Source organism: Trachinotus anak, unplaced genomic scaffold (assembly GCF_046630095.1).
Source record: "Trachinotus anak isolate AG129_WGS33_773 ecotype Australia unplaced genomic scaffold, CSIRO_AGI_Tana_v1 ptg000007l, whole genome shotgun sequence".
NCBI lineage: Eukaryota > Metazoa > Chordata > Actinopteri > Carangiformes > Carangidae > Trachinotus > Trachinotus anak.
The window spans coordinates 7,725,774-7,749,008 of record NW_027273858.1 but is presented as its reverse complement, the minus strand read 5'-3'; the positions used below and the strand labels follow the sequence as shown (position 1 = coordinate 7,749,008).

General features: G+C 41.1%; 2 protein-coding genes across 7 annotated transcripts in view; one reads left to right on the top strand and one right to left on the bottom strand.

The window, feature by feature from the left end:
- Positions 1-1,628: 1,628 nt before the first annotated feature.
- On the bottom strand, positions 1,629-18,351 carry LOC139622708 (pleckstrin homology domain-containing family A member 1-like). Of its 5 annotated transcripts, XM_071480226.1 has the most exons (14): positions 18,216-18,351; positions 14,239-14,468; positions 13,228-13,284; positions 13,055-13,100; positions 9,958-10,055; positions 9,368-9,499; positions 8,818-8,958; positions 8,246-8,314; positions 7,575-7,639; positions 7,368-7,431; positions 7,069-7,158; positions 5,818-5,891; positions 4,930-5,004; positions 3,384-3,766 (listed from the first exon to the last, which is right to left on the bottom strand). In XM_071480226.1, exons 2-14 carry the CDS (start codon positions 14,377-14,379, stop codon positions 3,535-3,537), a joined length of 1,284 nt encoding a protein of 427 aa, XP_071336327.1. In that variant the 5' UTR covers positions 14,380-14,468; positions 18,216-18,351; the 3' UTR covers positions 3,384-3,534. The 5 variants fall into 5 exon arrangements, with proteins under 5 accessions (XP_071336324.1, XP_071336323.1, XP_071336327.1 ...); XM_071480223.1 differs by lacking the exon at positions 4,930-5,004 and having other exon boundaries at positions 1,629-3,766; XM_071480224.1 differs by lacking the exons at positions 3,384-3,766; positions 4,930-5,004 and adding an exon at positions 4,026-4,168.
- A 1,627-nt stretch (positions 18,352-19,978) lies between these two features.
- The window catches only part of phactr2 (phosphatase and actin regulator 2), a 42,259-nt gene continuing 39,002 nt past the window's right edge, over positions 19,979-23,235 (top strand). The window contains exon 1 of one of the 2 annotated variants that reach the window (XM_071480215.1): positions 19,979-20,284. In XM_071480215.1, coding sequence (XP_071336316.1) covers positions 20,149-20,284 — 136 coding nt within the window. In that variant the 5' untranslated portion in view covers positions 19,979-20,148. The remainder of the gene's footprint in view (positions 20,285-23,235) is intronic. The other variant, XM_071480218.1, reaches the window with a different exon arrangement.

Here is a 23,235-nt window from a genome sequence, read left to right as displayed (position 1 = left end):
ATTAGAGAGGGGGCAATAAGGGATGGAGGGCAGTCATAGACTCCCGAAGACCGGACTGGCTCGTACAGCACGGGAAACAGTAAGCATGTACAATGTAGACTTGTATCCCAGAGTTCAAGCTTGGTTAATCGTTTGAGGTAAATAAAAGGGTACATTCATGTCTGAGCCGAGAAAGTTGAGCACAATGTCGCTTTTTGGTGCATTGATACACACACTGTTGACAATAAATGAAACTTATACAACAGTAGTACATATGACCTTACCATCAGACTGCAATACGTGGCAAAACACAGGCAGGAAACAGTGGGAAAATCTGCAGATGAAAACAACCTCATCTATAAGTCACACACCCATTCTCCAACCAAGGCCAGTGAGCGTAACCAAGGATGGATGCCACTCAAGTCTGCAAAGATGTCCTGGCTGTGTGTGAATCTGTGTCCACGCCTGAAGCCACAACAAAGTGTTTTACATCCCACAGTTAAGATCCTTGAAGATGTACTGTAGCTCTCAGCCACAGTAGCTTGTATATCGAAGAGCTGTACAGCTATAGATGTTGGTTTTCCCTCTTTCTGTGAAGCACTTACCACCACCATCTTTATCAACTCCCTACACACGTAGTATCCACTCAATTCTGTACAAAGACCGAACCCCACACTGTTGCATAGCTCATTATCTGACTGATTAAAGAAGCTTTACAGATTCAGTGTTGCTCCATGACCTCAGTGTGTAAATAATTCATCTGCACAGTGGATCGAGCCAGAGGCTGTATATGTAACAAACACCTGATGAAGAACTGATGAAAGATAAACAAACATACATGACTAAATAACAACGAAGACATGAAATGATGATGCACCATCACAAATTTAACAGTATATAAAACAGTCAGCTTCACCTCAACCTATTACAACAGTAAACTGACACATTAATGCATCAGTGATATAATAACATATACAGGGGTTATTTGTATTTTATTTTGCACTTTTGATATTTTAAGTACTTTTTTATTTTTCAATGCAGGACATTAAGTCAGTGTTTTATGCTTGTGTACATACTGCAAAATCTAAGGGAGTAAGTTATTAAAGTTGTTTTTTTTTTAAAATATTTTGTCTCACACATGTATCATTGAAACACATCTCATTGCACTGAGCATCAGTGCATCATTTTTTTTTTTTTTTACATTTGTAAAGTTATACTGTATCGTGCCCTGCAGTTAATTACAATAATAATATTAAAAAAGAAAACTTTGCACATCTTGTCTTCATCTGTTGAGCCAACAAAGGTTTTGTTAAGTTTTGGGTTTCCTTCTTGTATTCTGCTCTTTTTTTCACTCTGACTTCATTTTTTCAGATATTTTGTTCTTCTGGAATTTATCTCCTTTCTAAAAACTAAAAATCTTCCTGTCACTGATAAATAGATAACCATGTTGATGGCAGAGATCCAGGTGCAGGTATTTCTCTCACCACAAGAGGGCAGAAGGAGCTGCTATGAGTGAACAGTGAGACTGAAGAACCGAATGAAGATGTGAATGCAGACGATAGTGAATTTCTTTCCTCCCAGACTTACTACAGCTCTCTTTTCATGTGACAGATAAGCATGTTGCTGAATGATACTCCAGGAAACCTGAGCACATTTTCAGTGTTTATTTCTTTCAAGTCATCCACATAATAAATAGAAACAATTCAAATCAATTACACCAGACTGAACACAGGTGAAGCAGCTTGGCTTTGTTGAGCTGAAATGGAGCAGGCACTTAAAAAAAAAAAAGATTAGTGTGTATTATTTAGCAGGACTAAAGTGGGAGGTTTTAAATAAAACCATACTGCCTGCTACTAGGATGGTAACACAGGTAGAAGGAGTAAGATCAGGAAACATCTAAGAAGCATATAAAAATAATTCTGCTGCACACAGCTCTATTCGGCAAACACACAACACACACAGCGGCTGTAGATAAACAAAAACTAGAAACTAAAACCAGAAAGTCGGTCTGAGGAATCATTAACATGTTAACATGTTGTTAACAAGTGTCTGAGCTTGAATGTTTTTTCTGTTACATTATGATCCAAAATGTTTGCACGGTGTTCACACAGACTAATCATCTCCAAACAATGATCTGCAGGTTTAGTACGTGTGAAACTGTTAGAACCCAGTCTGTCAGGATATTAAGCTTATTTATAACTGACCTGCTGCTGAAGTTTTTATTACTATGAATTACAAAAAGCATACAAGCTTTATGTCTTGCACTTCTTGTTTACTTAAAAACGCTGTTGCTCCTTTCCCACGTCATCCAGTGTCACAAATGTGAGTCCACAAAGTCTGGTATGCCGAAATGTTGTTTGCAAAGACGCCGATTCAGGTTGTGAAGTGATGCATGTACTGTGATAGCTTTCAAATTTTTTGTTTTCTTTTGCGCCTCTGCACAGTACTCTCACTTTACAACCAGAGGTGGAATAACTGTAAAAACTGTACAATTACATGTAAGTTAATTCAGCTTGTGGTCAATAACAGTCACTGAAAACACCATTATAAAACCAACTGACCATAACCCTCCCATGTATTCAAAAAAATAAATGTAAGTTAAATCAACGTTTGGCAACTAAAAAAAAATCAGACTATATGTGGCTGGAATACATTTGGTCTTGCATTATTATACACACTGGGTCATAAATTTTTATTTTTTTGCATCTGGCTCTTGACCAGACCAGAATGCCTGAATTACAGTATTTATTTGCATTAGAGTGAGGGTTTGATGTCAGACTAGGCTTGACCCATACCCTTAACACTGGCCAACAATAGACAAATCCAGTGTTACAATAGTGAGTGTGTAAATGGACCACACTGTTTAAGTTAGATTATAGTGAGGTGATGAAAAGTTTGGACACCATTTTTTTAGATATGAGGAAACACCTTGCATCACTAAAAGCTCCCTTATTTTCTTAGAACAAAGTGGTTTACAAAAATCCTCTGTCCACAAATACCACTGAACGCATCACTGTGCCTGTACAGGTTAAAAGAAAACTCTGTCACTGAAATCTAATCAGCACAGGTAAACTAAAATTTGTAGTTTTGTTTGACAACATCAACTCATAGTAAATAAATATGCCATTGCGAATGCGACAGCAGGCAGGCCGAGGGGTGTGGGTGAAGACTGGGTCGTCTTTGGCACACGAGTGCAGTTCAGTGGTGACCCGGCTTGTTTCTTATGCACACTGACGGCACTGACGGAGGAGCTCAAAAGATGAGTTTGTGACGTCGTACACTGTCATCCGCCAACAGCTTGGGTTTGAAAACCGATGACTGCCCTTTTTCTAAAACCTGTCGGGCACAGTTTCCTCTTTATCCATGGCGTCTCTGTCAACATCCATCCAGACGAACAAGGGTTAATGTCCAGTTCAACGGCTCAGACCTCGCTCACTGGCAGGTCAGCGTCGTCCAGGTCCAGAGGTGGCTCAGGCATATAGGGCTCAAAGCTGCTCCGCCGTCGCCACGGTGACTCCTCCGAGTTGGTGATGGTGGTCACAGGTTGTTCGCAGGTCACTTTGCCAGACGCGTCTCCTGCAGGGACAGGCGTGCTGGCGTGTGGCTGTGACTGGGCCGTGGCAGCAGGCTCATGAAGTGCTCGCTGTCCCACGCCAGACTGCGAGCATGTGCCGCACGTGACAGCAGCCCCCCACTCTGGGTAGCATGGTGGCATGGCAGATATGGGCGAGCGAGGGACGGGGGGGCCCGAGGGGCTGCGGTAGAAAGTGGAACGGCTGCCGTGTTCCTGCAGCGGAAACAGTGGAGGACACAGAGAGAGAGCAAGAATGAGGGAAACAAGACAAGGGACATCCTGATATGTATAGTTTACTTGAGAAGAGCCAAAGTGAGTTACAGACTTGGAATTAGCACCAACAGGTGGGGCCTGACGCAGCTTGAAGGCTGTAGGTGCTGAAGAATGTAGCATTGCTAGAGAGTGGAGATGGTGGTAGTAGCAGTAGAAGTAGAAGTAGTAATAGTAGTAGTAGTAGTAGTAGCAGTAGTAGAGGTAGCGGGAGTAGTGGTAGTAGTGTCAGCAGTTTTTAGATTTGGTAGTCTCAACGGGTTGCAGTGGAAGAGCAGTGTCTTAGGAAGCAGTGGTTGGTTGTTGCTCATTATTTCACAGCTTTTCATTGTCAGATTTCAATCTCTGAAACACAAAGCAGAAGCATGGGAAGAAAGAAAACACACAGCAGAGGTAGTGAAAACAAAAAGGGCGTTTCCACGGAGTAGTTAGTGAAATGTTGGTTAGAGAAAAATCCCAGTCATAAAGCACCAAGAGACCCCAACACAAATATCTCTGTAAACCTCAACAAGGTCTTTCTGTCGACAACAAGGTTCTGTACTTTCACCGTTTCTCCCACATGATGCCACAGTGACAGAGTGACATGCTGGGACTTTGCAGGCTTGTGAAATTTATGATCAGTAAAATCAATAAAATGTCACTTAAGCATCACTAGATTTACGATTTAAAATTCCATTCACAAACATGTCAAAATATCCTAGTGGGAGCCACGTGTGTTAAGAGATTTATGCTGAATCCAAAGGTCCACAATCAGGTTTGTGCTGAATTTTTGTGAGCCGTTAAGACAGACCACCAGATAATCTACCACACTGAAGACCTTGAAAATTCCCTGCAGTTCACTACACTGCTGATTAATTGATATGATCAAATAACACAGGGACTTTAACAGCCCTGAGAAATCCAAATATTTGCATGTAGAGTAAATCATTGCACCCTCATGGAAACCTTTAGTCTGTGACTCTGGGACGTGTGGATTCAGCACTGGTAAGTCCTCATTTCAAAGCGGTTAAAATGTTCAACATCTGACACAAAGAGGGTATAGGAAGTCAACATGGAAACAAGTCTATTGTTATTGTGTGTATGAGAAAGAGAGAAAAAAAACATACAGGCAGCGAACAGGAGGGAGGAGGAGAGACAAGCAGGATGTCACACATCTAAGACAGGTACACAGCTGCAGCAGACTGCAGAGATAACAGGGCATGAAGGGAAGAGAAACAGAAGGTGTGAAAGACACATGTACCCAGTAATAAAGACAGAGGTAGAAACAGGCTTAAGGTATTCATAACTGTGTGTCTTTGCGCATGGATTGTCCATCAACTATTTTTACACTGAAGCGTCATCAATAATGGCGAAGACATGTGAAAGCTGTAAAAGTGAAGCCATAAGGGAGGGAGGGAGAGAGGGAGGCAGTGGCTACAGGTCTTTCCAATGGTTAGAAGGTCATATTCCAACTGTTTACAGTCATTCTGTACCTGGGCAACAGAATTATTTTTTAGCATTTGAAAGACTTGAGGTGCGCTTGATTTGAGTTGCCATGTTTGTGGCGATAGTCATCACATGCAGGAGAAGCTAAATTAAGCACACCTTGAGCCTTACAATACCTGACACAAGAATTTTTTTTTTTTTTTTGTTTACCTGTTTTGCTGGAAACTATCCGAAAGCAAATGATGCCAACTTTGAGCTCAAAGTGGCGGCTCAGCAAGTGAAAAGAAAAGCAAAGAGGAAGAGGAGTGGATGAGAGAAGCAGTGCGGACGAGGGCGTGAAGGGAGGAGCGCTTGTTGGGTTATCACAGCCATACGTAAGGTGTGGTTGGTTCTTAGCAAAAAAAAAAAAAAAAAAAGAAAAAGAAAAAAATAGAGCATCAGATGTGCCGTCAGATCTGATCTGCCCTCATAATGTCTACAACCACAAAGGGCCAGCCAGTGAGTGGAAAACAGTATTAAAAAAAGATGAACTTATAGTTTAAAGGGGGAATTTAGACGAGCTGACATACGTGCTGCTGCACTCCCCGATTCGGGACGTATACCTCTGTATACAGGGGTTCGACAGCCGTCTGGCCTGCCGCATCTGCAACAACACAGTGCAAAGCAGGATTAGAGCAGATGGGCCATCTGCCCACAGGGAGAGGAGGAGGTGGAGAGAATGTGACAAAGAGAGAAAGAAAGGGAAAAAGAGGATAGAGAACAGGCACAGGAGAGGGAAAAGGAGGTGAAGAGAAAAACAAGCGAGAGAAAGACAGACACAGGAGGCAAGAAGGAGGGAACTGTAGAGACACAGTCAGCGGAGACGTGTTGAGAATGACTCCAGTCTAACCAGAAGGAACCAGCTGTGGCAGAGGACAGCGTTTCCTCTGCAGTCAGGACTATGCAACTGGTTTATCTCTGTCTTCTCACCTGCAAAGTCCACCTGCCTGTCTTTAAGCATGTAGGCTGCTGATTGAGCTAATTAAGAAGCTCTGAAAGTGGTGGTGAAGGATTGGTCATTTTGTGAACTGATGACCTTCTTTAGTTTAAAAAAAAAAAAAATAAATATAGGAACTGCAACATCCCAAGTTCAGGTCCAGCTGGGGACACGTGACACGTCATTCCCCATCTCTCTCTCCCCTCGTATCCTGTCATCTATCAACTGCCGATTGTCTAATGAAGACAGAAAACGGCCAAAAAAAAGGACCTTTAAAAAGACGTGTATTTGTCATTGGATGGTGGGAAAATGCAGAGTAGGCTGTGCCAAACACAGTAAAATCTGGAAAAATATCCTATAATAGCTTAAGTTCCATCATAATGAACTTTTTTAGCCAAATGATGTTGTTTCCTCATGGCCCGGTAGCGACTGTCCCAAGGCCCTTCACGAGTCCTCAGCTCAGGAGCTGGGAAGTACATGTGTAGACTGCACGGAGCAGAATTTAGCTTCAGACTATACAACCACAGCCACAACAGCTGGGCTTCATGTTGTTAAACTGCAACAATAAGGGCAAGTTCTGAAACATAATGCAGACAAACTACTGTTTCTGCATCTGTTTGAAGGGAGGTAAAATGGGGTTCTCATCATATCTCTGTAGCTTTCAGCTGACCTCTTGTGTGAGCAAGAAACTGCGAACAATAATCAATAAATGACATGAGTGAAACAATAGTAATAAGTGTTGTGAAGATACAAGTTAAGCACATGTAAGACAAAGTCAAGCCTGAGGTCATTTCACTTTTCAAGGTACATGTGACTCTGCTGTACTGCGGTGTATGATACATACTGTGGCAGCAGACCTCCCAGGCCCCCGCTGGGCCACAATAGCCCCCGAGACAGCTTTGATCCAGCTGTGCATCTCCTCCGGACTGTCCGCCTGGTGGAAACAGAGAGGAAGAAAATGACAGTGAGAAAACAAAAAAAGAGAGAGAGACAGTGAGGAAATGAGAATGAGATAAGTGAAGGGAGGAGAAACATGCAAACAGGCAAGAAAGTGATTAAAGTACAGAATGTATGAACACTGCAGAACAGTAACGTCTCAGAAATGCCTGAGAATCAACTGTACATTCGTAGAAAAAGATGCACCTGTATGTAAAACGTCCTTGATGTGGTGACAACTTCAAACAGATTATCTCTCATCATGATGTCACTACAACAAAAGTGGAGAACAAGTCAGATCATATTTATCTCATCTACTGTAAATCTTTATCTGAATCAGAAAAGGTAAACACCATCTTCTTGGACAAAGGACATTTTTTGTACAATAGGAAAATGCTGGGACATGTTGAATACCTCTGCTTGCACTCCTGGACTTTGTGAACTTCCTTCAGTGGGATCATTCTCAGAGGCTCCTTCTCCTAAAGTTAAGAAAATAACTGTTCATAAATTTTGAAGAAGCCAAAACTTCACAACTGAAATACACAGGATAAATATTACAAATGTTTTTTTATAACGTATACTAGCTTCAAACAAGGTTGAGTTTTTCTGTTTCATAGGAATTGAAGTAAACTTTGCTAGAAGCAACAGATTCCAAACTAAAGACCATGAAGGTTTGTAACTTTCTTGACCTGGCGATTTGATACAGCAGACAGAAAGTCTGTGTCCTTGGGGCCTGTTGATAGTCAAATAGACAGATAAAACTGTAAAATAAGGGTAGACTCTGCCAAGTACGGGGAATGGGACGTGCAGTATTGTCCTGAGGACAGTCTGTGTATGTGTATGTGTGTATGTGTGTGTATATGTGTGTGTGTGTGTGAGAAAAAAAGCCAGAGGGGAACAGGGCATGATAGGACATGTGAAGTGAGGGCATTGAATTCCACAGACTGCGGATAAAACGTGTTAGACATCAGGGCTGTGTGTTTGCTGTTACTCTGCCTCAGACTGTTGGGGTGAATCCAATCCACGTGAACCATCAATGAAAACATTCCTTGAAGCCTTCACATAACTTAATCAAAGTTAATTACCAAATCAGACTTGAAGTAACTCATTGAGTTTTCTTCCAGGAGGAAGTATCGCCGTTTCCAGTTCCTCATCTGGGGAAAAAGATGTTCAGAGCTTTGGTTAAATTTTCTGGCCAAACAAAATCTGTCATAGTTTACTAAAATCATGAAAGCAGAATCTTCTCTAGTTCTGACACATTTCATAATGTCTATATATAGAGGGGAGTGAGGCATCTGGCATTTATAAAGTACAGATTTGTACACACTGGAGAAGTTGTATTTCCTTAGGCAACCAATTTCTTTACCATTATCAAGATAAAATCTCATCATCTCACATTCCCTAAGTCATAAGACTTTATATCCCCTCTCACATGAAGGGGCTATTTATTTTTGTGGCTGTCACTTTCATTGTAACTGTGTCATTAATTGTAAATGGTATTTTAAGTCCATAGTGAAAAGCCTGTCATTGCACTGCATGCAGCCAGTGATTCTGGCCACCACCATACACCTAATATAAAATTTCTCTGAATGGCACCAGAAGGCAAAGTGAAAGCCACTCAGCCCGACAGAGAGCCATGAGACAGGCAGGTACTCACCACAGCTCCTTGCTTGACGCAGTAGCCTGACTTAATGACCGTGTGCTCCTGAGCCGGCCTGCCCAGGAAGTACGGCAGCTGGCTGTGAGACCGATGCATGGCCTCACGCTCCGCTCTGTCTGCACCGTCAGCACCTTCACGCTGGTCACGATGCGTGACACCAGAAATATCGTAATTACAAGTTCCGACAACATTTCAAAAACCAAACAAATGCAGAGCCACAAGTTAGACAGAGTTTTGAGTCAAAGTAATTTACTACAAATAAAAAACAAATCAATTATAACACAAGCGTTTTTCTCAAATGTTAACATCCACACATACTGCTCCCAGTGTGTTTCTAAGGCTGTAACTAAGGATTATTTTCATTATCACTTACTCTTTGCTTTTCAAAATAATATACATTTTGCTTACTTTCATTTAAGACAATACCATTACACAATATCAGTGTTCTGTGTGAGTTCCTGCGTTTAATTTTTAAACATGTAACTGAAGTAATAAGATGTGCTTACATGCTTGTAGGCAGTACGATACATATGAGAGTCATGTTTACCTGTGTCTGGGTGACGATGGGGACTCCTCCTATGATCTCTGTCTTATAGGAGACTTGCTTCTTGATTCCTGCAACATCTGGCAAAGCCTTCTGGTTCTCTGAATTCTGCTGGCCATCAGACAACTTTGGCACCTTAGGAACACACAAACACGTCAGACTTGAGAAAACCAAAGACAGTTTTTAATTAAACACACAGACATTAAACAGAAATGGACATTTTGTGGAACTGTATAATAGTATTTCTGCAGTAGGATGTAGTAGGACTTCTATGAATACAGTAGTTGACAAGCCTTTAACACATTTTATATCCCTTTCCTTTCTGGATAGTTAAAGGTTCATGGAGAACAATGGAAACAGTCCTTTATCCCAGTACTGAGGATAACAATACGACATCCTGTTAGTCATGCTCTGACTCACTCCTCTTTTGTTTCTTGACAGTCCACTCATTCATTTCTCCAGAAGAGGAAGAAATGAAAGTTTCTCCAAGTCATAAAACATGAGCCAAAAAGAACAGATGAGTGCAGCTGAATCTGGGATGAACTGTATGTCTTATGTTATGTCTGTGCACACTGTGTATGTGTTTGTCTCACAGTGATTTTGGTGGCTTTATTGAGAGCGTTGACCCAGTCCACAAGGTCCTGCTGATCATTGGCCTGCAGGAAGAACTTCCTCATCCCTGCATTGATGACTAACAGATCATAAAAAAAAAAAAAAAAAAAAGCAAAGGGAACAATGGAGAGAGTGAAAGTGTATTCAGGCCTCTTCAGGCAGAGTGAGACTACATTCTCTTCATTAGACCATCTGATTCATTCTTCCATATTTAATATGAATCACATGCATATAACTGTACCGGTACAAAGATGCACTGACTAACGGCGCTTTTGGCTTTTCCTGTGTAGAAAACATGATGTGAATACAAGCGGCATGAGAACAGATCCACTGCCACAGATTTCTCTGGAAGTGAAAAACAACTGAGCCAAGGGACTCTCCCACACACTACCAGCAGCATTTTCTCTCCGTGTGGATGATGACCCAGCTTGATTCAGCTGCCTCAGTCTGCCACCACCTACCCACTTCTGACCATGACGGGGGAAAAAAAACCCCATAGCTACCAACCACCAAATATTCTCGCACATTTTCACACCCATGTGAACATGAGCAAACCCCATTTTCAATCACAAAGAATTTTTTGGGTCAAATGCTGATTAGCTATGGATCAGGATTTGGGAGCTGAAAGAACTCAAGTCTCTCATTCTCTCTCTCTCTCTACCATAAATCCTTGAATTCTGCAGCTCAAACCGTCCTTGTGTCTCCTCTGTTTCCTCTCGACACCATGGGAATAAATTACATTAAAGCTGGACTGGTAAATTTGGCGGGGGCGAGCAGTAAAAGGCACTGAGAGCTCAAACTCTGTGGCACAATGAAGATCATTCTTCCATGTTCTGTGTGTGTTCGGTCCAGCTCTTAGACACATGCAAGACCTCACGCTCTTTTTTCAACTTCCCTGTAAATAAATCTGTCTGTCTGGTCTCATTCAGGTGATCAGCATGACTTAATCCAACAGTATCAACCTCCTCTGTGTTTTTGGGAGTGGTGAACTGCTTCGTAGCGGTCAAAGTGCAGTGGTCTCTCTGGCACTGGGATGACAAATCAGGGAGGGGGTTATCAGATCTGACTCATAGTTACACATAATAAAACAATTTGTGCTCTTGAGAAATGAAGCCAAGCACCGAAGTTCACACAAATGCAGCACTTTTGATCTCCCTCATCACCACATATCCTTCACAGACTGCAATCATGTTCTAGTTTCTCACTGTAAAAAGATCTGCTAGTGTGATGGCCATTACCTTACTCTTCTAAATACTCCTTCCCCCACTATGTTTCTTCTTAAGTTGCTAGATGCAGGAAAAGGGGGGGGGGGGGGTTCTGTAGATATCAGCAAAACATGTGGCACACAAACGGCAGTTTAAAAATAACTTAATCAGAATCAGGTTCCGATTAGGATGCCGGCATCCTGTCGAAACCTCTGCAAGGCAACTGGTGTGCACACAGCCAGACACACAAACTCACACACACAGTAGTCGACTTCTTGTTACACACTAGTATTTCCTGCTATTGAAGCGGATGGAAGAGGAGGAGAGGGGCTAGTAAACAATAACAGGGAATGGAGGTTTACTGCTAAATAACCTAATGATGGTTCTTATTTATGCAACATTTTTCATTCCCATCTTGAAGACACAGGGTGAGAAGAAAAGGACAAATCAAGTCCAGATACATACAAATAACCCACTGGTAGGATATCATGTGATCACCTTAATCAATTACATGCAGTCAAAGCAAAAAAAATAAGGAACTACATTTTCTGGATTTTGTTACAGATAATGCATGTGTGTGTGTTTTTGCTTATTTGAACTTTTCTTGCCTAAATTCCAAACGATACACTGTCAACCAATGATCAGTTTGAAATTAATTATAAGGATTGTGCATGTTTCAAGATTTATGTTCTCACAAACATGGTTTGTATTACTGTATTTATTCTAGACTGAAGTTGAATAAATACTTAATAAAACAGCCTTTAAGTCATCTGCCTCCTTAAAGGTACACTGTTGAGTGGAGTGTGTACACTGGTTGCACTGTAGAACAATTTTTTAATGAGTGAGTTCCTGTGTTATTTCTATGGTATTGTGTAGCAGCACGAGCACAGGGCCATACATGCATGCCACAAGCACATAAGTGAATAAATAAATATTTGAGCCAATCACAGAGTATGGTAATGCTTATGAAAAGCTAGTAATGAACCAGTATGACAGAAGAAGAAGCTGATGTAAACAATGAAGATTTAAAACTTTTAAAAAGGTTTTACAAATGTTTTGTGGGGTGGGGAATGCATTCAACGTGCTAATAAGTCCTTCTGGATATATGCGATGCAAAATTATTTGTTTACAATAAAACTCCACAGGGTACCTTTAATATTCAGACCAATAGGGAAAAAAATATGGATGAAAGCCACAGCTTATCTACAGTACAATATGGAAGACAGTTATAAATACAGGATTGCTGGGAGAAATGGACCTAAAAATATGACCCAATGAAACTTCTCAGGTGCAAACACAACCATCTCACTGACTAAGGTCATGAAATATTAAAGGCAGAAACAAGCCTAAAACCTAAATGAACACAAGCCCAGATCATCAACTGCTACCGCCTCCTGCATCTCTGTGTGTTGGCTAAACAGACAATGTTGAACAAAGCTGCCTGGTCAATGGCGGAAAAAGTATGTGGAGAGCAGTGCTTGACGAAGTCTAGAGGGCAGACAAGGACAGCAAACATTCTTCTCTTAGGTTAGAGAAGTAGTCAGCTTGGTCAAAATATGATTAATCACACACTTACTGCTCCTGTTTGCAAAGCACTGTAGGAATTTTTTGGTTCTATACTTTTATGATGTAAGTTTCTTATAGTCTTTAAAATGATCCATACTGTCAACCGTATGGTCCAAGACCCATTTGCTACACCATGTTTGTATAGAAGAAAGAATTTCAACTGTAAAAGGTTACAGTTTTTTTACAGTTATTTCTAGATCTATATTTTTCTGTGACACTGCTCTTTCAGCAGACTAGAAGATTAGTATTCTAACGCTAAGCATTTGATAAGACATAGCTAAGACTGTGATGATCAGTGTTTTCTTACCAAAGCAGAATTCTGCCTTAGGCCTCAGCTTAGTGGCATCGCTGACCTAGAGGAGGACAAAGCTCACAACTGTTAGCTTCCCAGTTCAACTAAATACTGTAAACGAAATCTATTTATACATAATCTTATCATGTTAATGTCAAATAAGCTTCAGTGTTAATAGTTTTGTGTACCTTAGAGATGTAGGTGAGCTTGAGGGAACCAACACAGTCTGCACCAACAGGCAGGTTCTGTGGGGAAATGGTAAAAAGAACAAAATATAAATATGCAAAAAGAATAAACTATAACTAATCATTAATCATTCTATTCAGGAAAAGGGCCTTAGCTGTGGATTATTGACAAAATATGTGTTGGGGGGGTGAAGTCAAGTTCTGAAAAGCAAGTCAATGTTATAGAGTAAGTACAGTATATTTTGGCTGCATTCCATCATAGTTAATTTCAGTGTTTCACTCTGTTTCTGAAACAAGGGGCTCCAGATTTAACATCATTAAAATTTAAACTTTTCAAATCTATAAAAAGAAAGGGACTTGCTGAATTATTTAAAATTCCTCCTGCACTACATCATTTATGAATACTTCATGTAACAGCACACTTACAAATACAGCATCTCCAAACCAGCATGATGTACAAACCAAGGGGAGAGTTATACTGTAACAGCTATGATACCGAGGGTCATAGAGCAGAAAATGTTGACCACTGTGCTCCCTGTAAATATCAGTGCTTACTGCACAGACAAAATGTCTAGAACACAAAGTTAAATAGTTTAACTATGAATTAATGAACTAACCTGTTTACAGGGAATGTCTGCTGATAGCTGAAACACAGACACAGTGTTAGCACTGAGCTAGTCCTGTGCCTGTAATATGTGCTTTGTAATTGCTGTCAGCTAGAATAGCATACGTTCTCCCATCCCTGTATGGCTGTCTGGCGGAGGAACCACCTGTACTCTGCTTTGTGCTCTCAATGAATGAGGACAGCCTAGCTAGAAGTGGCCTGCAGTTAGCTTACAAATGCATGAGGGCTGACCATCCACAACGATAACTAACGTCAGCTGGCATACTGTTGCTTGTAAATTGTCCAATTTTACACCAACAAATTAAACTTCTGCCTGTGCAATTACCTGCAGGTTTTTTTCCCCCAAAAATATAGCTAAGAGTTAAGCTAACGCAGCCCTGTGTAATTACCTGTGGGTTGTCCATGAACCACACCAGGCTTCCCTGCTGTGTGTCCAGTATGAAGTAACGGCGCAGGAACTTGCCACTGCTCTCATTCTCCTCGATGTCCAGGAAGCCGCAGATGCGGTTCTGTCGGTCCACGTAAGGCATCTCGCTGCCGGGACATTCCCTGGCCTGCTGGGGCCGGGAGTGGAGAAGAGCGGGAGAAGAGCGGGGGCAAGTGGGACCGGGAAGAATTCCTGAAGGACAGAGAGACAAGAGTGCAGATATGTGTGTAAGGAGGGAGGAAGTAAATGAGGAATTTCTGTTGTCTTTGTGGTGAGCCTTGCAAGCGTGTCCCACTCCCTCCTTCTCTTTCTCTCTGTATCTACTGTATCTGTGGTCTCTCTGCCACCTGGAGCTCACTAGGCTACAGCCTGCATGAGGATCATGTGACACAAACCACAACCCCGCCTTTATCCTTTTATATCAGCCTCACCCTCTCTCTCTCCCTCTTTCGTTCTCTCTCAGTCTCTCTTTTTTTCATGTAACACCCGCTACACTCTGTCACTCTCTCTTCTATCTCCTCCACCCACCCTGGCTTGCTTTCTTTCTTTCCTTCTCCCTCTTCTCTTGCCGGCCTCTCCTCTCTCACTTTCTGTGCTATCTCCTCCCAACTGCTCTCTCATCCGATTTGGCAAGCCTCTGGCCAGCCCCTTCTATCCCCTCCCTCCTGCCACAGCTGAGCACCCACTTCAGGCTGGTTTTTTAAAAAAAAAAAAAAAAAAAAAAAAAAAAAGGCTCAGCCGTGTTGGACACAAAGAAACAACACATACACCCTGAGGAGCTGCACAGGAGAGAACGTGCAATATTTAACCTGCTGAGGTCTGATACATCCCTGAAACCTACTGCTCACTGGAAATCAACAAGAAAGTAAATGATTGAAGTACATCTGTTCAGTCTTACGTGTGCAAATTAAGGCGTCTCAATGTCAAACCCTGTGTGGGTGAGCACAGCAGTACTGTAGGCATATTGTCGCATTAGCCTGTTTAAGCTGCCGTCTTTTTGGACAGAGCCTAAAATATGTGAGTGAGATGAGTCTTTGGAAAGCAAAGATAAAGACGCTCTTTCTCCATGACGTTATGAGCACTGTGTGGGTGGATGGGGGCAAATCAGGGACAAAAGGCCTGGTTGTTGTGCATGGAGTCTGGGCTGGGAGCATCTCAGTTAGTCCCTGCATCTATCCGAGTCATCCCATTTGACACACAGGCACGAGAAAGGAGCAACACTGTCAGAGACGACTATCTCAACACTACACAAACAGTGATTGTCATGTGAGAGTGAGAGACGTCTCTGTGGAGTTTTGTGATCCTGTAAATGAGGTGCTGTGCACAAGTTCATCAGCATGCATGCTCATGCTTTTCAGTGATGCAGATTAGACATTAGAGATAATGCAAAACAAAATCCCCACAAGGTGAACAGGCAACCATGTGTACTGCATAGGCCTTTAATTCAATGGCAGGTAAATCGGTGGCCTCTTTTTCTAGCTCTTGTAGATAACTAGGTATATCAACTACCAATAATGGATTTTTGAGGTCAATATTAACACTGATAATATGGACAAATAAACAAAAAATGCTCACTGTACACTAAGCGCCAAACAGCAGACAGACAGTTAGCTGGTGTACATGATGGAGCATTAGCAGCTAAAGCGCCTGACATTTCCCTCAAGAGTTGGTAGAGACCAAAAACTGAGCTAAAAGCCAGTGAATATTGGACTTACATTCGACAGGTGGCCAGACACACAACTTCAAATCAATGCTAACATCTAATGCTAACCCAATTCACATGACTTTCATGTTTCAAGAGCAACAATTTCCTGCTAAAGCTACCCATGTAAAGATGATAAGGCTCCTTAAATTGGGTGAACTCTGCACTCATGTCAGACAACACTATCACAGTTTTGATCATCATATTATGCTGATGTAAACATGAGAAATCTGCATACAAAATCACAGCAGTATGCAGATTTTTCTGATCAACAGTTAGTGTAGGCAAGCCTCTGAACCATGCACATCCAAACAATATGTCATTATAAGGTTTATCGACTGCACAGCTTGATGGATGCTGGATTCTTAAGGATGATATTGATATTTGGAAGTTTTAAAAAAATCAAGTAATGATATATTGGCTAATGGATCCCTTATATCTGTTTTTATGACTGAAATCAACTTGTCAGTGCTCTCTGGTGGACAACCTTGTTAACGGTGTCACAGTTTCTAAATGACCTCAAATCTATTATTGTCTGATATATACAAATACTGATAAATGTGCAGTAAGCCAATATTGACATTATAGCAGCCTGATGACTTTATTGGTCAAGACTGAGTGACAGTGAACAAGAGAAAACGAGAAGGAAACACTTACAAAATACATAAAAACATGCAAAGTGAGAACCAGAGAAGCAAGTTTAAAGGTCCACCTCTGAAGAAGGTCAGGCGAGGCTGCATGATCTAAGTTGACTTCTTTCTAGGTCAAACATTCCCCCCCGGTAAAGTCACTCTTTACATTTACTGAAAGGCTTTGTCCACCATCACATGGCAACCAACTGGTCACACAGGACGAGTCATAAAACGAGAGTAAGCCAATGGCTGGGTAGCCCAGTAGAGGGTCATTGTTTTCCTTTCATGATCTTAGACCACTGCCATGTCAGCAAAAGTTGCACAACAGCTGGAGACAGTGACTGTGCGTGCTTACCTGTTCTCAACACATGTGAACTACACAGCAAAGCACAAATCTAGGTGTCGAGGACATGAACAGATACAAAAATGTGTTACTGGGCCCCTGTTGAACCCCACTATACATGGCAGTTTCATGATTTCCCCGGGCATTCAGACACCAACCACTACTCTACAGATTAAATTGCTGATTAGACAGAATATTAGTGGCAACAATTCAAGTCCATTTGTTGAGCAAAATCTCTGGTACCAGTTTCTCAAATGTTAATATTGACAATTGTGATCATTGAAAAAAATATCTTTTGATACTGATAAGGAAATGTTGATTGTTCTCACAATCCAGTTTGACTTTTTCTGTGTGTCAATCGCTGGACAGAGAGAAAAGAAATAAAGCAATTTGATAAAACACAGCTTTTAAATTAATATAATTATACAGACCTAAATTATATGGATTAAACCTGGGATTTTCCTTGGGTCTGAGGCCCCTGTAACCCTGTTGATGCCCGAAGCAGATCAAATGTTACAGAAAGACTAATGAAATAAATCATCTGCAGGAAAACACACTGAAGTACAGAGGAACAGGGGCAGTAAGGAGAAAGGGTTGGGCCTGAATTGGCTTTTTACAGGTCAAAGGTGGGACAGGTCATTCCAGTTCAGCTGAAGAGAGTAATTTCAGCAGCACATAAGGCCAGCAGGTTTGACAGACAGGGTCCCATTTACCACACCGATATGCTAGGGTTTAGTTTTTGTCTTTCTAACGCAGGACAAAATGAAGATGCACACTTGCCAATTGTTAACTTGTAACACTGACTTGCGTGTTGAGACACCATAACAAACGAGTCGTCCCACAGGCGTCTGAACTGCACACAGGATAACACAAAAATAACTTCACATTGCCACAACACGCTGACAACATTTGTGTTAGCAGCATCAGTGACTCTGGCTCGCTGGCCTGAAGTTAACTGGGAGACATGGCTCAGGTTAGCCTGCTATTAGCAACTAAGGCTAATCCACAACTCAGCATTGTGATGATTTACAGAAACTATAAACCGCCATTCCTGTATGTTTGTGCCTTTACTAGCTAACTGTTTCTGCCGTTACGGCAAATAAGTTTTGTCATACCCGATACCCTGACGTTAACCTAGCTAACATTAGCGACTCCTCTTAGCCAGCCTGGTAAAATCTATCAGACAACTTTAACTGTACCAAACAACAAAGCTATGTTTATTGGTGTTTACGTGTTTTGTTCAGCGTCCCGGGTCAGCTTACCCGAGTCTTCCCTTCTGTGGCTGCGGCACTCCGGGTCCGTCGGTGTCGGTGTCGTCTGTCCGTCCGCTGCGCCTCAGCCCATCTCCACTGATCCACGATACACTGGGCTCCCGGAGCTGCTACAGCACAGATCGTCTATCTTGAAGATGATCACTCTGTGGTTTGAAAATAAAAAATAAAAAAAAAATTAAAAAATGACATCAGTGATATCACCATCTTGAATTCATACAGTGAACAATGTAGCTATTCCAAACTTAACAGACAAAAATGTATTTTATTTATTTAAAAAGATAAATAAGTACTATCAATAAGGACAGTCCACCTCTGACAGATTAAGCCCTGAAAAGGCTATATGTGTGATTTATGGCTAATTTACACATGGCATATACATATGGCAACAGAATATAAACACTGTGCTTGAAGGATTATCAGATTATTACATTAACAGATTATCAACTCTGCAGTATTCAACCTTACACACAGATGGACAAGCTTGTTGTGCTGCTAAGGATTAAGGACCCTCTCTGCTAGAAGGGGCACAAACCAATGACAGTAGGGTATTAGAGCATCCACATAATAGGAAATGAAGTCTTTATTGTTGTATAATATTCAACATCGCAACTCAATATGTCACTTTTCATAATTAACCCCAGTGCAAACAAAACAAGCTCTTAAGGGTGTGGGTTGTGTAAGCCTGAGGAAAACATGTATGCATACTACTAAAATAAATAAATAAATAAACAAATAATAGCCCTGGACGTTAACATCTGTTTAATATTGACTGTAGTCTGCTCCATTCAAACCTTAACGTCATCTGCAAAATGTTTTCGAGCTCTGGTGATCGGAAAAGAGGAGGTCAGAGTGAGAGCTCTTACTTTTTAAAAAATCACCTCTAGGTGTAAAGTCTGAAACACGCAGTGGGTGTCAAAGTGGAATAAATAATCCACAGTGGTCATTTAGCGACATCTAACGTTTCAAGACTGCAGCCCCCTGGGTTTGTCTATTATTTCCAATGACGTTACAGTTTGTCATTGCGTAACATTTATTTTGCCATCGATCCAACACAGAAACTCTTCCTTCAAGCAAATTATTATTATCACATTATTGTGTCTGTCTACATCATACGATCATCCTGTTAGTACTGCTGGCTGACTATTCTCTTCACCACTTAGCAAAGCGGGAGGTACAGATTTTATTTTTTTATTATTTTATTATTCTGTGGCATTTTTTGACGACGGGTCACAATTTCATTTGTATTTTCATTTCAACATCAAGTGAGAAAAAGTATAAATAGTTTTATTTTGTTGGTGATCAACTGAAACCCTCCTCACATCCTGAAGATAATTCATTGACATGAATTGTAACACCCGCATCACACGTCTAGCACATATTAGAGACACATTCAAGATGTTCATTTTCATGCAAGCAGAACAGAAATCACAGCAATGTGATGCTAATTTATGCAAATTGTTAGCAGGACTAGGCTGCTAATAAATAATCTATATATATATTTTTTTGTTTGTTTGTTTTTTTTTTGTGCAAGTGCCCAGCATGCAGTATCCATGCATTAGGCAGTGTGGCATTGAGCCTACACAAATAGGCTCCACAAATACAAATAGAGGAACAGGTTTAGCAGTCAGTCTGATACTTGGCATGTGGTTACCATTGCCCTTCACACTCTCTCTCTCTCTCTCTCTCTCTCTTTCCGTAGTCACTCAGATCATATTGGTGAAATGTGTTTCCGAAGTGATGGGCGGTAACAAGCACAGGAACAACTCACACTCGGTCTGTCAGTGTCCTCTGCAGAAGAAAAGTTTGAGTGGAGGAGGAGGGGCGGACCACATCTGCTGCTGCTGCTGCTGCTGCTCTCTCGTCTTCTCGTCACTGTGAATCCTGCGACCTCTCTCCTGGCGGGCTGACAGAGGAGCCGACCATGGATGAGGAGGGGGATACCTACCCGGAGATGAGGCATTTTCCTCTGCTGTGGCCTCTCCCCAGGCTCCGCTCTCACAGTGACACCTCCGGATTTCGCTCCAGAGTGCTGTTCAGGCTGCGGGGAGCCCGCTCAGGTAGGACAAACCCCACTGTCCCACCAACAGCTGTACAACAACGCAAAATGCATGAAACAGGTCGTGGAAACCTCGTCGTGGGATCCTGAGGAAACTTAACCCAGTGATGCCTGAATTGAATTCCTTTTTATTTTTGATAAGCAATTGTTAGAGTTCAGCAGAAACATCTGTCTTTCACCACCAGCATAAAAAGTTTCTCTCTTGGTGTCGGGAGGTAAAGCCTGCTCCCGGCTACACAGCATCTCCAGATGACTAATAAGGCAACAGCAGCTTCCTGCTCCTACACACTAAAACTTTCCCCCTCTCTTTCTCTCTGTTTGTGTGTCTCTGGATACCAGAAGCACACACTTTTTTTTTTTTGCCCTTCTTTATCAGGTCACACTATATTTAAAAAGTTAAACTTTTAATAATTTGTTTCCCTCCACCGGTGAACAAAGAAGATGAGTCTGAAGTTTGTTGTTAAATACAATATGAGACACCTGAGTCTTTACTGGTGCACACAGTTGTTTTTTATAGGTCACAGAACAAGTTGAATGGAGATCTGTGTGTAATGAAGGTGTAGCAAGTGACTTTATATTAAACAGGCTACACCCAGTAACTGAAAGATCCAAGTGTGCATCATGAAGACAAAGAAACACACCAAAGAAATCCACAATGAGGCTGTCGAAAAGTAAAAAATGCTGCAGACAGTTCTTCTAATCAATACTCATTTGTACCTGTAAATCGTATGGAATCAATCATTCACTGTTTTCAGTTTACATCACTGTGTTTAAATTAGTTTTCCCTTTGACATGTGGCTTTTTCTCAAGTGATGTAAAACACTGAGGCTGAAGGCCCACGGTGAGGAGATGAAACCTTTTCACAGGCGTTGTAAGATCACAGCCACAGTGTTAACCAGCTCTCTGTTCTCCTCAGCGCCTTGCTTAAATGTCAGTGACATATTTTTACTGCCTGCTGAGGTCATTGGCCGATGCGAGAGACCTGATAGGCATATGTATCGAGTCGGTGGTTAGAACCACTTCCTATCAGCCGTCTTTAGAGTTTTAACCAAGATCTCACCCTGCAGCAGCGCTCTCCACTCCAGTTACAGGCCTAAACCTGCTCTGATAGAAAATTAGATATATAATTCGTTTTTTTTTGCCCACAAGGTCTGACACGCTCTGCATCCTGTTTTGTAACATTACAGTTATGTTTATGTGAGAAGTTGCACTTATTTTTCTTGTGTTAAGTTGCCACAGGAAGTTTTCTGTGTTTATGGCTAAGTTGTAATTACAGGAAATGGTCATGGAGTAGAGCAGTTAGTAAATTAGATGTCCAGAGTTGTTTATGTCTCCTAACAGTCTGAACTGTCTACGAATAATTTGAATGAGACTGAAAATGAAACACTAGACCTGATTGTTAAAGACTTCACATCCATGTTTATATACAACTCACTCATATGCAATCTTCACATTATTTGTTTTTTAAATCTTAGTTTTGTAGATTTTGATTTTCACATGAACTAAATTGTGAAAATATCCCTTTTAAGATAACAGTTTGTACATCAAGCAACAGGGGGAGCTAATCTACCATTTACAGAGATCCTGGAAAACAATGTGCATGAAAAGGGCACCTCACACATGTGAGGACATCCCCCTACAGCGAAACTTCAAAAGCATAAAAATCTGATCTCACATGAAGTTATAAAACTACACATGACACAAATAGTGTTTCTTTCTGAAAGTTTTATTTGAATTACAGCACAGCACTCTTTAAACTTAAAAGGATGTATTTGACTCTGCCTATGAGAAATTTCTCTTGCCCAAGGGAAAATGGCCCTGTGGGGACTATTACCAGAATTAATGTCTAAAGGGAGGGATGTCTTTTTCATATAAAGTAAGATTTCTTTATTTAAAAATCTTTAATAAAACCTAAGACTAAAAAGGAAACGTGGCCCACAGAGTTGGGAACGTGCAAGTCAACAGGAAGCGTAAACAAACAGAAAGTAGGTCATTTTAGGTAAACGTGAACTCTCAGATTTGCGTGATGGCACCAATAATCCATCCCCACTCCAATTATTTATTCTTCCTTTATGTCCACTTCATCCTTTCGGGATTTTGGAGGACTTAAACTCACTCCGACCTTTTAGAGCATTTACTGAATCTAGTACCTCCACTTGCTGTGGCATTCATCTCTCCACTACTAACTATCTATGGACTTGTAAGGTCATGGGTTGATTTTAAAAGCAGTTCCTGCTTGTTTGAAATTTGTGACACGTGGCGAGGCACAGGAAAATACCACCAAATTATGAGCAGTGTGAAATAAAGTTTTGTTAAGGAAGATATTTCCCTTAAAAGATGAATATGTCATCAAAACTTGAAAATATTGAGATTCATAGTCCAATACTGACCTTTTGAAACAACAGCTGACAAAAACTACACTACAATCTCACCACCTGCTGAGGAAGGTCGTGTGATATGACCGAAAGCTCCAGAACAGCTACTGAGTGAAACTTGATATGAGATTTTTTTGTTCACTTAAAAGATATTTAATGTTCTTAGTCGTCCAAAACAAGAACATTATTGTTTATATTTCAAAGCTAATGCTGAACAGATAAATATGTGTTATGTTAATAAAGATATATCATTTTAAAGCTCTTTTCCAGAACTGTTAGAATGTGTATAAGAATATGAGAGTGCACATTAATGAACTTGTGCACTCACGTGTGCTTTTGTGTGTGTGTGTTTGTGAAAAAATCTATTTGGAATAATGTGTAGGCTGAGATGCTCTTTGTTGTCCGCTGTAAATAGCATGTTGTTCTCCAGATGGGCACTGTATCGCTATGGTAATTACACAGCCAGAGAGAAGAAGAAAGAAGAGAGGGGGTGTGGGGGGGGGGGGGGGCTAAAAGAGAAGAATAGTTAAAGATAGTTAAAGGTTGAAGGAGAAAAATGGAAAGGAAGGCTAAGAAG